Consider the following 15,441-nt stretch of genomic DNA (forward strand, 5'->3'; position numbering starts at 1 on the left):
ATAGCTCTGCTTAAGTAAAGAGAGATATGTCTTCAATATTCTTTTTTTGCCAGACCACTTAGCATGGAAGAAGCTGTCGTACAGATTTCAGTGGGGCTTATTCGATTGGAAATAGAAAGTTCTAGCACTCTTTTAAGAGTCAAGAGATTGGAGCAACCATCCAGGGACGGATCCAGGGGACCCGGGGGACAGTGGCTCCTCCCCCATGATTTTTCTGGAGCCCTAACTTGTTTTTTCTCTCTGTTTTACCAGTTTCTTTAAGTAGACTTGTCAATTTGGTCAATTACTGGCACCCTTGTGACATTACCCCTCCCCTTCAATATTTTGCTCTAGATTTACTTTTGCAACCAGCCGTCTCTTGCACGCTTTATTAAGCTGCATACTACCCCCCCCCCAACATCAACGCCCAAATATATCCGATCAAATTTTTGAGGTAACCTTTTTGTTCAACTGAACTAAATGAGCCAAATTAAAAGACAATATGTGCATCCAGATTGTCCAAAGGAAGTATTTTCTAAATGTCAGGAATGGCTAAACGTATTTAGGTAAAATTTTCAGGGCATGTCGAGGGTGATGTTGGAATGAATCAACAGACACTATGCACAACCAGGTTGTCAAAAGGGCTTATCTGCAATATCTACGGAAATGGCCAAGGATATTAAGTTGCAACTTTCAGTGCATGCTGACAGGGATATTGAACGAAATCAAGAAACTATATGCATCCATGTTTACAAAAGGGCGCATCTAAAATGTCTCAGAAACAGCAAAGCGCATAATTAAATAAGAACTTTCAGGGCATATTGAACTAAATGAAAGAACACTAAGTGCATCCAGGTTGTCAAAAGGGTGCATCAGCAATACCTGAGGAACGAGTAAATGTATTAAGTTGAAACTTCCAGAGAATGTTGAGGGAGGTGTTGAACTAAGTCAAAAGACACAAGGCACATCCAGGTTGCCAAAAGAGCATATCTTCATTATCTCAGGAATTGCTAAGGTCATTAAGTTGAAACTTCTACAGACTTATGGGGGGGGGGGTTTGAACTGAATCAAAAGACACTACGTGAATCCAGGCTGTCAAAAGGGCGTACCTGAAATATCCCTGGAACGGCTAAGGGTATTAAGTTGAAATCTAAAGGTAGTTAAGGGGGACATTGAACTATCTCGAAATACTTTTAGCGCATCCAGGTTGAGGTATTGAGGCATCCAAAATTAGGTATTTGTTATATATCAGGAACAGCTGCATTAAGGTGAAACTTTCAAGGGAGATATTGAATTAAAAAAAAAGACACCAAGTGCATCAAGGTGATCGAAATGGCATATCTGCAGTACCTCGGGAGTAGCTAAGGGTATTAAGTTAAAACTTCCAAGGAAAGCTGAAGTGGATATTGAACTAAATCAAAAGACACAATATATATCGGGGTTGTCAGAAGTGTGTATCTGCAATATATCAGGAAAAGCTTACAGTATTAAGTTGAAACTATCAGGGGATGTTGAACTAAAGCAAAAGACATCCTGTGCATCTAAATTTTCAAAAGGGCACACCTGCAATACATCAGGACCGACTAAGAATATCTAGTTCTTACTTTCGAGGAATGTTTGGAGAATATTGAACCAAAATCAAAAGATACTAAGTGCATCATGGCTGTCGTAGTTACATGTATGCAATATCTCCGCGGCTAGGCGTATTGAGTTGAGCGAAAGTTGAGGAACACGTTGAAATAAATGAAAAGACTCTTTGTGCATCCAAGCTGTCAAAAAAAGCGCATCTGTAATATCTCAGGAACAGCTAAGTATACTAGGTTAAAGTAATCAGGAAATAATGAACTAAATCCAAAGAAACTACAAACATCCGGATTGTCAAAATGGCGTACCTGCAATATCTCGTGGAAGTCTATGGTGTTAAGTTGAGACTTCCAGGAGATATCGAAGGGGGTATTGAACTAAATCAAAATTTATTATGTGCATCCAAACTTGCCCCCAAACGAATTTATTTTGTATATTAGGTACCTCTTGACCCAAGGATTTAAGGATTAAGTTTCAAACTGATCAGGGACAAAAATTATTTCAGTCCATTTCTGGGCCCCCGAAAACACACCCCTCTCCCCACCAAAAAGCTTCGAGGGGAAATCCTGTCTCTGAAAATGTACATCGGAGAATTTTGCGAAGAAATGCATCAAGAGCTATAGAGCTATACAGCTGTGGCTGAAGAGCTATACAGCTAGCCGTTTTCCATTCTTCTTTTTACGATCATTCAACATTTTTTTTTCAGAAGGCGTGTCAAACCTTACATTTTTTTCAAAAAGAACTTAAGCAAAATCTATTGAGACTATTGCACACCAACCTAGGGTCCTAGAACTCAGTTTCATATTGCCAAACGCACTATCTTACGATTAATTCCAAATATCCCATCGTTATTGATTGAACATTATATCGTTTTTCCATGCACCTTTTTTAGGCTAAAAACCGTTTTTCCATTGTGTTGAAACTTGTCACCGTTCCAAACAAAAATAAACTTCCTTTAAATCTAATTTACGAAACTCAGTTGTGCAATTTAAATACATCCAAAACTTTTGCAAACTACGAAATTTAACCGAACCAACACCAAGCTACTTTACCTGATTACAATGTTGACACAGCTCGCCAAATTTTGCCCAATAATGAAACTGACAAAAGAGTATTCCATCCTTTTCAAAATACCAATTATTCAAGATCATGGTGCAGACAGAACATCTAGGAAATAAAAAATAAATATTATTTCTTGTCCAAGTAAAACCAATATCAATATCTTATCGATAAACATTTATTAGTTTACAAGACAATGAGAGATAATGTGAGGAATGGCCAACTTGCAGAAATCACACACACTAGGTAGAGCGTGCTAAGCGTGGAAAAAGTGTGCCACGTATTGCGAGCATTGTGCCTAGCGTGGCTAAACTCTGCGGCACAGGTGGTGCTCCAGGATGTACACCAAATGGCAGAAAGTGGGCCACCCCTCGGGAAAATGTCATTTAAAGAACCAAACACAACACATTAGCGTTAAAAATTGAGAACAGATCGGGTAGTTTCTATGGATTCTGTTATATGAATTGGGACCTTATGTTGGGGTGATTATTATTGGGACCTTATGGAGCCTAACTGGTTTTATGAATATGATTAAACCATATCAAACAAATAGTCAGATTTTGATGATACGAGCTAAGCCTTGTCTGGCAAACAAACCTATCTACAAAACAACTAGTCAAATGGCTTGCATGTTCAGCATCTGATGTTTGGTTCAATCTAACATTCATCTTCAACATGTATTTTAATCACTTAAACTTTTTCGCATGCTGATCAATGGTCTGCGTTGCGCAGGTACTGATCTTCTAATTCACTGCCTTCAGCCAGGAGTGCAATACGTGGTTGGGGACAAATCATCCGATGTTTCCCGTGTTTTCCCCCCAGATGTCTCCAGATACCCATGACGAGCTGAGTAGACTTTGGCTGAGCTTACAGAGTCAAACCATTGACTACGTCCCAAACCAAATAACCAGCAACACCAGGACTCGAACCCCTACCCTCAGGATTTCAAGTCAGCGTTCAGGTCACTCGCTATGACGGCTCATTGCATGTTCATAGCATTAGTTATCTATTAAAAGCATTAGTCAAGTTGAGCTACAGTAATCAAAAAGTGACAATAAAGCTAAAAATGCGTTTTATGCAAAACTTAGTCAAGGGAGGTTGGTAGAGACGATTGGCGCAATTACAATCCCCACATTCCTTACTGTTGTATAAATAAAGTTAATAAAGTTTTTTCACGAGTATATTTCCTTGGAATGAGTTTTTTTTTCTTTTTTTGGAAATGTTTTCACTTTTATAGAATACATTAAACAAATTATTGTTTCTATATTTATATCATTAAAAATATCTGTGATTATTGCTAGTTTTACGTTATGCCCTGAGATTCTGAAATTTTTAGCATACTTAGGACCTGATGTCCCCTTAATCAACTTCTTTTTCACCTTGTTCTATTTTTTTAGGCCTGCCTCTGTTGAATTTCCTTGTGAAGGGATAAAAAACGTGGGTTCTCGGAATGACACCTCGGATCTCGAAAAAAAATGTTATTGAAGTATACTACTTAGTGCAGGGTGTCTTGCTCTTATAAATATTCCGAGCGTGTCATGATTCTCTGTTGTTAGCTGCATTGTCAAATCCTACTTCATTACTATCTTCAATTAGCTGCCTAGTTGCTAGTTGCATTGTCAAACAGTGGTGCTAATCAAAATAACTAGTAAAAGGAAGTTAGTAAAGGCACTAGCAACCTTTGATGCCACATCAAATATCTTAATTAAAGATAGTAATAGTATCCGATATGTACTGGAGCCCACCCCTAATGCCCTATTCTAATTTCTTTGGACCGGTATCAACAAGGTTTTGAGTCCCTGCAAAAAGCAATCACCCATATTCAGCAATAATAAAACAAGACCAGCAGATAGGGATGATAGAACAGAACTCTATAAAGGAAGCTTGTATTGGGCCTTCGTGTCTATGAACAGCTGCAGGGCTCGTAGTTTCTTTAGCAAAATGATGCCGAGTATTCGCAAAATTACCCGCTATGACATTTCTGGAAGGAAACGCGTGAGCCCCAGGATGATACCCGAGGAGCCCCAACTTTACTAGATATTTGTGGAATACAAGCTGGAGAATGCCATAGGGAGCGCAACTGCTTGGAAAATTCTCAAGAGCCTAGAGCAGACAATAAAAAATCCATACACGTGGATTTCTTTTAAAAGTCACTATGTTAAGACTTTATCAAAAGCTTTTGCTTAGTCAAAACGTCTTAGTGATGTATCCATATACCAGAAGCTCAATCAACTCCTGATGTTGGATATTTAGGCAGTGTTGTGTCAGTCGTTTCCAACTGAATCTATGCTGCTTGTTGGCAGTATTTGTCAATTGCATCAATGAGCAATTTTAGTTTCCGAAATATTTACACAGGATTTTTACATCATCCGTTTCTATAGCCACAACTGACGTTTCAGTTAAATACGCACTCTTATCTCCCATGGTGTTGTTGCTTAGAAAGATTGTTTTATTGCCAGATAAAAAAGGAATTTTCAACTTCATTAATTGCTAGACAAAGAAACTAAGATTGCTGAAGTCAGAAACTAACTTACCCTGGCAAGTGAATACTGCTCCTCTGCGGACCATGGACATACTAATTTATAGACTGAACATAAAAAGACAAAGACCAATGGCATTATAGAATCAAATTGAAATCGCAATAAAACGGTTTTGAGGAATTTTTTATTTTTTTTTTCGCCACACAAGTTGTCTATAGTTTGACTTCAACTGCTTCTCAAACCATAAAGAAAATAAAATGATTTAGCTGATTATAATTTTCAGAGTAAAATTTACGTCTGCGTATTGGAAACTCGGATGGGAAGGTTAGTTTGACTTATATTATTAGTTGTTTTCCCCTCTTTGCTGCAAAAAGAAGTATTTAAGCAATGAGAGTGAAAAAGGAAAGGATAGCTGTTATAAACAAAAGTAAACGAGGGAATTAGGTAAGGCTAAGAGTCAGGTACTATATCGTAGCTAAGCCTCTGGTTTAAGGGCGACAAAAACATCTCGCATAGAAAAGCCATGTGCTGCTTAGAAATTACATAACTTGGCGGGAGCTAAATTTGTCAAAATAGCAGAGAACATGGGATTTATATGAGAACTGTGATAAACTATGGCAAGATCATCAGGTTTTTTTAGTAGAGGGTCCACGATCCGCCCCTCCGCGCTTTCTATTACAATTATTACAAAATTTGAAGCGCCGCCAGTCAAAGAATATACCTATTGCCTTACAGTAGCATTGGGAATAGGCAAATTGCGGTTTCGCTTACACATGGTAAACGTTCACCTCAAAAGCACCGATTGGTAGGGGTAGTATACCTTGTGTCTGCAGTATATTTAGCTTTATTGTTCACTGAAATTTTCACTTATTTCAAGTTTAATCTCTTCATTTGTGGTTTTACTGCTAACCAACTAAAATCATGGACCTGAATATACAGTCTTATTATCAGGCTATGCTTTGCGGGCAGGAACTAGGAAAAGTCGAAAGCTTCACTTATCTTGACTCGCTAATAGACTCTCGTGGAGGCTGTGACCTGGGCGTACAGAACAGAATCAATAAAGGTCCATCCATCCATATTCTCTCAACTTCGCCGCGATTTGTGGAACCGACGGGAGTTCAGTTTGAAGACAAAAATTTATGTCTATAAAGCGGCTGTTAGGTCTGTTCTATTCTATGCAGTTGAGACCTGGCCACTGAAGACACTTCATCTCCATGATCTGGAAGTCTTTGACCACCGCTGTTTACGAAAAATCCTGAGGATTCTATACTCCGACGGAATCTCAAATGCTGAGGTGCGTCACCGCTCCTGTAACATCCAGCCCACAGCCACGATCGTCAAAAAGAGAAGACTGTGTTGGTTTGGCCATGTCCTGAGAGGACCCAATGACCGCAACATCAAGAAATTGCTTCTAGCTGCTCCTCTGTCAGATTGGCGCAGATACACGGGTGGTTAATTGAAAAACTGGTGGGCAACAGTCAGAAAAGACCTCGATACGATTGGTGGATTTCGGAATTTTGGCAGAAAGTGGGAGAGCTGCTGGCTCCGGTTTGCTGAAGAGCTGGCACGTGATCACGACAAATAGTCAACCATAAGGAATCTTCTAGATGCCGGGTGAGGCGTTGACGTCTGGTCCCGCAGCAAGTACAAGTAAATACAATCTTAGACCACACTGGCTATACACGACCTATGAAACCAAGAGAGGAAATGAAATAATAAATGAAAAATAAAATCAAATAGGTGAGAAGACATTCAGTGTATATTCTGCTCTTGTTAGATTCACTTCGGAAGGTTAGATTTTGTGTTTGTTTGTTTTTTTTTTGTTTTTTTTTTATCACTGAGGACGATTTGACGGAAGTCCTTGTAGAAATATTTGCTTGTTCTTCCTCTTCATAATTTGCCACTGGCTGACAAAATCCTCGTTTTCTAACCTATTTGGTTTTATTTTTCATTTATTATTTCCTTTCCTCTCTTGGTTTCATACGTCAAGTACAAGTAAGTAAAGTATACTGCTTGTTTCAAGCTTTAAATTCGTTCTCTTTACTCCATTAAAATGAATTTTTCTTTTAACTTTTAATATCTAACTTAACATATTAAATTTCCATTACAATTCTTAATAAATAAAACTTAGACATGGGAATCAGAAGCTACAGCAACTTTTTTGCTACAGCAAAAAATACATAGCTGCAAGGGATGTTATTTGCGGTTTCAATAAAACAAAAAAAGATTCTTCAAATATTTTTTTCTAGTTTATTCCTTATGTGTCTTAACACAAAAAAATAAATACTAAAAATAATGAAAGCAACTTAGATTAGCAGCGATGCTAAGAAAAGAAAGCGAAACAAATATTTAGGCAACTAAACTACGGGCGCGAACGCGGGGAGGAATTTATCCCTTCATGACCAAAAATACACAAAAAGGGCAGGGTTGTAAAACAGTTGGACAAAAAAGACACTGCTGGGAAACACCTACCTCCTCGTAAAAAAAAAAAAACCTGTGGTTCCCCTTACACTAGACGTCAGTGACCCAAGGCCGTATCCGGAATTTTGTTCGGGTAGGGGGTATTTTCTTCGGGGGGAGGGGGTAAAAAAAACTTCAAAGCGCACCATAAATTTGTTTATATACACTTTTGTTAGTTTTACGAGTCGGACACAAATTTCAGGGTGGGTTCAAACCCCTTGTTCCCTCCCCCCTGGATACGATCTAGATGTAATCCTACGCAATTTTCCTTATAAATACCTGCCAATTTTCATAACATATTCTGCATTTTTACAATTCACAATATATCCGAGAAACACTCAGATTGCAGCTTATTATTTCACAGCTTGACACTTACATATCAACTGATACGAAAAAAAAGAATTAACTCAAACCCTGCCAAATTAGCCGAGCCACTTGGAGTTAATCCAAAGACGTCACTTAAAAAAACAGCTGTTTCGTAAAATTGTGTAAATTGCCGGCAAATATGTAATAAATTAATGTTTGAGACGAAATCCATATAATCTGTCAAAATGTCCGTACTTAATAAATTTAAAAGGTATTAGTCCTTGAACGAGGGAAAGGGGTTCAGAGGATTCATCAGCTTGCCAGTAGGAAGAGGGCGCATTTGTAGGCTACTATTTTTCCATTTTACCACGAGGGGTTCTCCTTCAAACAAACTCTGGATGGACTCCCCAAAAACCCTTTCTTTTGTGCGCAAGCATACTTTGACATAAATAAAACCAAAAAAGTAGATAGAATATATCTAAAAAGTTGTGTTAAAAAGAATCATGCATCTTTAAAAAGATGAGTTGTCTTTATCAGTTACCTTAATTCGCACTTCGGAGCGAAATAAGGTCTAATGCTAAACCTGTTCGGCTCCGTAGTTGAGGTGGCAACTATAACTATATATACACTACACGGGTGTTGGGCAATATCTTAATTAAACGATATATCGATATTTTTACTTTCGATATTCGATAATCGATATCGATATTTCTGATCAATTTTTTGGTCAGATTTAATTTAGGGTTTGAAAAAATTTAATAACAAAATTTGCAAATAAAGAGTATTTTGCGCATTCTAATTTGAATTTTAATTGCACATTATTCAAATTTTCAATAAAATAAATAAAATTCCACTACATGAATGAATATTACAAAAACCCTGATTTGGAATCACTCGGGCACAGGATAAAGAAAAATAAACTACTGATTATTTATGACTATTCAAATCAGCAACATGTTAATATTTTCCCCTGAGAATTGGTTCTGCCTTTCAGTGATCAAATAAAAAAAAATCAATTGAAAGCAAGGAGCAATACTAAAACTTAAAAGAACAGAAATTTTAACGTATATAAGGGGGGTAACACATCCTCAATACCTCGCTCTTTACGCCCTAAGTTTCTTTTTGTATTTTAAAAATCTTCGGACTCTAATTAAACGGCTCTTGTGTTTCAGGAGTTGTTTTTAAATAATTGGGACAAAAGTTAAAATTAGCGTAAAGAGTGACGTATTGAGGAGGAGGATCCCCCTCATATACGGGATAATTTCTGCTCGTTTTAATGTTGCTCCTTACTTTTAGTTGAAAAAATTAGTTTTTTTCATTTAATTTCTGATCGTTTTTCAAATAATCCTGGAAGATCCACCTTTTTTCTCCATAGAAAATCTACCTCAAAACATTTTTCCTGGCAAAGTCCCTCAAACGTAAAATCCCTCTTCCCCCAGTTCTATCCCTGCTGAAAATTCCCCATAAAAAAAACTTCTTGAGGCAACTCCGCCTGGAAGTATTTTTAACCTACTTTCGTTTGAAAAAAAAACTTATTTTCCTCTTAATTTTCAATGGTTTTTCAAATTACACCAGAAATCCTCCCTCCTTGGAAAATTTTTCCTGGAAATTCTCCCCACCCAATGTCTCAATGAAGGTTTCTCCCGCGTAAAATCTCCCCATGGAGAATTTCTCCTGCGGAAAATTACTACCCCCACGTAAATATTCCCCAGACAACTTTAAGTCCTTTGAAAATTTTACCTGGGCTGTTTCCCCGGATTATCTTCAAATATTAAACTGAAATGGCAATGAGAAAGTTGGTCAAATAAATGAATTTCTTATAAGAATTCTGGTAAATTCCACCTTGTATAGTTTCCCTTTGAAAGTTCATTCCTTGAAGCTTTCATACTCACGGAAAGTTCTCCCCTTGGAACATCCCACCGCAAAAAAAATCCCCCCCCCCACAGGAAAACCACCTGCCCCCAAAAATGTCTGTTTACTTCCAAAAACAAATACTATATGTAAAAAATGGACAAATTTCATAGCTTACAACCCTTTCCCTCGGGACTTGCAGGGCGGTGTCATCCCCAGAGACATGATTAAATCACAAAAGAATCACAAGATTTCCTATCGTAAATCTCTGTTCTTTTCTCCTCCGTCATTTTCTAGGTGAGAAGACAGTTAGTGAGTAAGAAATGTTCATTTAGATTTAGTCAAAAGGGTTTATGAAAGGTGGGGGTTTTCATTGGGGGGGGGGGAATTTGCGGGGGGATTTTTCAAGGGGAGAATTTTATTCAAAGAATTAAGAATCATAAATTAAATTATTTTTTTTAACTGAAAGCGAGGAGCAACGTTAAAACTTAAAGCAAACACAAATTATTCCATGTATGAGAGAGGATGTCCCATCCTCAATCCCTCGCCCTTTATACTCAAGTATGACTTTTGTCCCAACCTTTCAACTATATTGATCAAAATGGCTATCTCAAAATGTTGATCGGATGATTTTGGAGAAAAGGAGCATGGGTGAGGGGGGGATCTAGTTGCGCTCCGATCATTTTGGTCACAAAATGGGGGACTAGAACTGTAATTTCCGTTTGAGCAAGCCCTCTCCGACCTTATATGACCTTTGGCTCGATACGATCAACCAGGCAAAGAAAAACAAAACAACAAAACTAATAAACACGCACCCGTCATCTTTTTTCTGGCAAAAATTACAAAATTTTACATTTTGGTAGATGGAAGCTAGAAACCCTTGCAATATGATTTTCTGATATGCCGAATCTGATAGTGCGATTTTTATTCTGTCTAAAAACAATTTCTATATAAATTTTCATACAAAATTTTCTGAGCCTCGTAGCTTTTGATGGGTACATGAAATGATGAATTTTATATATCTGGAGTCGGCATAAAAAGCCAGTTCATTTGGTATGTCTATTGTTATCAAGATTCCGTTTTTTAGGGTTTCCGTTGTTATTGGGCCGAGTTGCTTCTTACTAACAGATTGTTACCACTAACTATTTGATTAACTGAGCAGGCTGGAATCTACTTTCAGAAACTACATTAGCGGCGGGTATTGACACTAATTGTATGACAACTTTGTACGTGTATTGCTTAAATCCATTTTACAAGAGTTTCACGATTTGAGTGGATCAGTTTTTATTGGAACTAAAGACTCCCTACTAAAAATCTGAAGAGCCATGGCAGATGCAGCTGCGGATGAAGCTTGGTTTGCATTGACTGCTGAAACTCCGGCATCTGCTCCCCACCAACTGGTGATTCTGTAGTGGCTGAATCACAGGGACTTCGACCGTACTTGCATCTGTTGATATAGATTCCAGTAAGGCCCAATCCATGTCTTTTGCTATTTTATTATCAACTTGGAGATGCTCGTCATAGTTCATAGGCAATTTCTAGAAACGTGAATTGAGGTGTTTGGCAATCGTGACCTGGCCTGGAGTGTGATCTGAGCAAGGCCTATAAGCTTAGAAGATATTTTATGTAGCAAAGACTTTTGGAGGTTCTCAGCACAATTTGAGAGTACACCTACACTAAACGTAGATTAAGAGCAGGCCTTTGTCAACTTATGGATACAGCCGTGAATGCCGTGTATCAGCATATATGAGTCAGTGGATTGAATACATTATTCTTCTTCTCGGATATTTGCAAAATAAATTTCCATGTTGGATATTTTCTGCTGGACATTCACCGGTAGACCAGAGGCAACGCTGTAGCGTTGCCTATAGTAAAGGCCATACGGCTACAATGTTTTATTATTTATTTATTATTTTTTCCCCCAGAGGCACTTCATATGGAAGGGATCGTCGTAGAAACTTCAAAGGGGGCTCATTAGACTGGAAATCGAGAATTCTAGTGCCCTTTTTGATAGTCGAAAATGATGGGAGGGCAAGTAGCCCCCCCCCCCACGCCTATCATTCCTCCAAACACATCCAATCAAAATTTTGAGATACCAATTTTGTTCAGTGTAGTTGACTTCCAGATAGAAATTATCTTTTTGAGGAGGACACTCCCCCACATCCCCTCAGGGCAAGGGTTTTAAGTTATGCCCTGGGGGCATATAAGGTTTTTTATAGAAGGCGTTGTCGTAGAAATTTCAAAAAAGGCTCATTCGATTAGAAATTCATAGGGCTAGTGCCCTTTTTAATAGTCGAAAAAAAATGGAGGGCACCTACCCCCCCCCCCACGCCCATCACTCCTCCAAACACATCCAATCAAAATTTTGAGATAGCCATTTGGTTCAGCGTAGTTGATTTCCGGATAGAAAATATGTTTTTGAGTAGGACACTCCCCCACAGCCCTTAGGAAAAGGGTTGTAAGTTATGCCCTGGGGGCATATAAGGTTTTTTTTTATAGAAGGTGTTGTCGTAGAAACTTCAAAAAGGGCTCATTCGATTGAGAACTTAAACGGCTAGTGCCCTTTTTAATAGTCAAAAGTGATTAGAGGGCAACTGTGGTAAAGCTTTCTAATTTAGTTAAGTATTAAATTAGTAAAAATATATATGACGCAAATATAAAGTTTTCCAAATACCACTTTTTAAGATAAGGATACAAATCGTGGAATGCGTGGGATTGGAGAGAACTTGCTCAATAACGAATTTCCTGGCTAAATGCGTCAATTTACCGAAAGAACGTGGTTTGGCTTTTCATATATATACCCCGATTTTTGGGATTGAAGGCAGACTTTTTGATTTGCCGGGTGAACATCTGCCTGTTTGTTTTCTCCTGAGAAATACGTTGGACTTTGTCTTAAAACCGTAAGTGTCTAAGTATCTTATTTATATTTTATTGTTGTTTTATTGAGACTTATGGGCTACTTGGAGAGCCAGTCCCAGTAGCCAGAATATATCCGATTTGATTATATGGTAAATGAATAAAAGTGTTGTATTTTAGACGAACTCTCTACGATCTATTTTTAGCCTCTCGAACATACTCAGTTGGTACGCCTCATTAGTTCGGTCATGGCCTAAGGCACGCTACCAAAGTTCAATTACCTTAGGGCCAGAGTTTATCTCCCCTATAAAGGGAGAATAAAGGCATCTAAGACTACAACCCCCAAATACCACAAATAAAGCTTCATAACAACTTTGAATGTTTTCATAGCCTAAACATTCATTAAGTTAATGTAAAATGTGAAGAAAATGTAAAGTGTTGTGTTTAAAGAAATCTGTGGTTACAAAACAAATTGTTATATGTAATTTACCCAAGGCATTTCTAAAACGGAATATAAACGGAAATATCAACCACACGGTATTATCAACCACGAAATATCAACCACATCACACAGATAAATTAAATTATTAATGGGAATTAAATTTAAACAAAAACAAAAAAATCATAAAACTTTTCTAATATAAATCTAATTTAAGCAAAACCACTAATATTATGTTTCAGCCGCATGGGATCAAGTAAAACAGAAGATGCATATGAAGAGGGTAAAAGAGCAATTGTCAGTCCTAGAGACAGAGAAAGAGAAACAAGGATGAATTTCAAATTGAAATCCTTTGACAAAAAAAGAACATGGCCAATATTGGACCAGAAACATGACCCTTAGGAAACCCATTGAGGGTAGATGCACATAATGACCCAAAGATGGAAGCATAATAGCTGTAAACGATATTAAGTTGTTTTAAAAGTAAAATATTTAGAATTGGGACAATTCTTCTTTAAATGGGGAGTATTGTGGTAAAGCTTTCTTATTTAGTTAATTATTAAATTAGTAAAACTATATATGATGCAAATATAAAGTTTTCAAAATATCACTTTTTGAGATAAGGATACAAATTGTGGAATGCGTGGGCTTGGAGAGAACTTGCTCAATAACCAATTTCCTGGCTAAATGCGTCAATTTACCGGAAGGACGTGGTTAGGTTTTTCATATATATACCCCGATTTTTGGGACTGAAGGCAGACTTTTTGACTTGCCGGGTGAACCTCTGCCCGTTTGTTTTCTCGTTAGAAATACCTTGGACTTTGTCTTATAACCGTAAGTGTCTAAGTATCTTATTTATATTTTATTGTTGTTTTATTGAGACTTGTGGGCTACTTGGGACAGCCAGTCCCAGTAGCCAGAATATATCTGATTTTATTATCTGATAAATGAATAAAAGTATTGTATTTTAGACGAACTCTCTACGATCTATTTTTAGCCTCTCGAACACACTCAGTCGGTACGCCTCATTAGTTCGGTCATAGCCTAAGGCACGCAACCAAAAGTTCAATTACCTTAGGGCCAGAGTTTATCTCCCCTATAAAGGGAGAATAAAGGCATCTAAGACTACAACCCCCAAATACCACAAATAAAGCTTCATAACACAACTAGCCCCCCCCCCCAAGCCCATCATTCCCCAAAACACATCCAATCAAAATTTTGAGATAGCTATTTTGTTCAGCGTAATTGATTTTCAAATAGAAAATATGTTTTTGAGGAGGACACTCCCACAAAACCCTCAAGACAAGGGTTTTAATTTATACCCTGGGGGCATATAAGGTTTTTACAGAAGGCGGTGTCGTAGAAACTTCAAAAAAGACTCATTCAGTTGCAAATTCAAAGGGCTTTTGCCCTTTTTAACAGTAAAAAGTGATTTGAGGGGATCTAACTCCCCTCTCACGCCCACCTTTTCCCCAAACACATCCAATCAAAATTTTGAGACAGCCATTTTATTAAACGGAGTTTTAAGTTCTGGAAATTAGGTCTTTGAGGATGACAACTCCCCCGCAGCCCTCAGGGCAAGGGTTGTAAGTTATGCCCTGGGGGCATATAAGGTTTTGTATAGACAACATTGTCGTATAAACTTCAGAGAGGACTCATTTGATAGGAAATTGAAAGTTCTAGTTCACTCTTTAAGCGTCAAAAGATATTGGAGGGTAACCAGGCTCCCCCTAAACGCTATTTTCCCAAATGCATCCAATAAAAATTTTAAGATAGCTATTTTGTTAAAAATAGTTCAAAGATCAAATAACAAAACTTCCGGTGTTGACACAACTCACCAGGTCCCGGGGGCAGGCGTTGTAAGTTATGCCCTGGGGGTATATATGGGTCTTATGGAAGGGATGCTTGTATTAACTTCAAAGAGGGCCCATTTGATGGAAACCGAAAGTTCTAGTTCATATTTTAAGAGTCAGAAGAGATTGGAGGGCACCTAGCCCCCCCTCCCCTCCATGCACTTTTTTCCTCGAACCCATCCAATAAGAACTTTGAGGTAGCTTTTTTTTAAATAGTTCAAAGACCTTATAATGAAAACTAAGAGGTCAACACATCCCCTCCAGGGCCCGAGGGCGTGTGTTTTAAGTTATGCCCTTGGGAAATACACGGTTCTTATTGAAAGGATGGTCGTAAAAAAATCAGAGATGGCTCATTTGATTGGAAATTGAAAGTTCTAGTTTAGTTTTTTCGAGTCAAAAGATATTGGAGGGCAACTAGCCCCCCACGCCCCTTTTCCCCAAATGCATCCAATAAAACTTTTGAGATAGGTATTTCTCAAAAGTCAGATAACAAAACTGAGGTGTCGTCACAACCCCCCCAGGGCCCGGGGGCAGGCGTTGTAAGTTATGCCCTGGGGCATATATTGTTCGTATG

The 15,441-nt window shown here is 38.0% G+C and overlaps 1 protein-coding gene across 1 annotated transcript in view; it reads right to left on the reverse strand.

Moving 5' to 3' along the window:
• LOC148954505 (LIM domain kinase 1-like) overlaps nt 1–15,441 on the reverse strand; it is a 180,627-nt gene that overhangs the window by 117,236 nt on the left and 47,950 nt on the right. Inside the window, exon 4 of the mRNA XM_089086304.1 lies at nt 2,616–2,730. Within this exon, the coding sequence (XP_088942430.1) occupies nt 2,616–2,730 (115 nt within the window). The remainder of the gene's footprint in view (nt 1–2,615; nt 2,731–15,441) is intronic.

This window comes from Artemia sp. Qi Xiang Cuo, chromosome 3, assembly GCF_049724085.1.
Source record: "Artemia sp. Qi Xiang Cuo chromosome 3, ASM4972408v1, whole genome shotgun sequence".
Lineage (NCBI taxonomy): Eukaryota > Metazoa > Arthropoda > Branchiopoda > Anostraca > Artemiidae > Artemia > Artemia sp. Qi Xiang Cuo.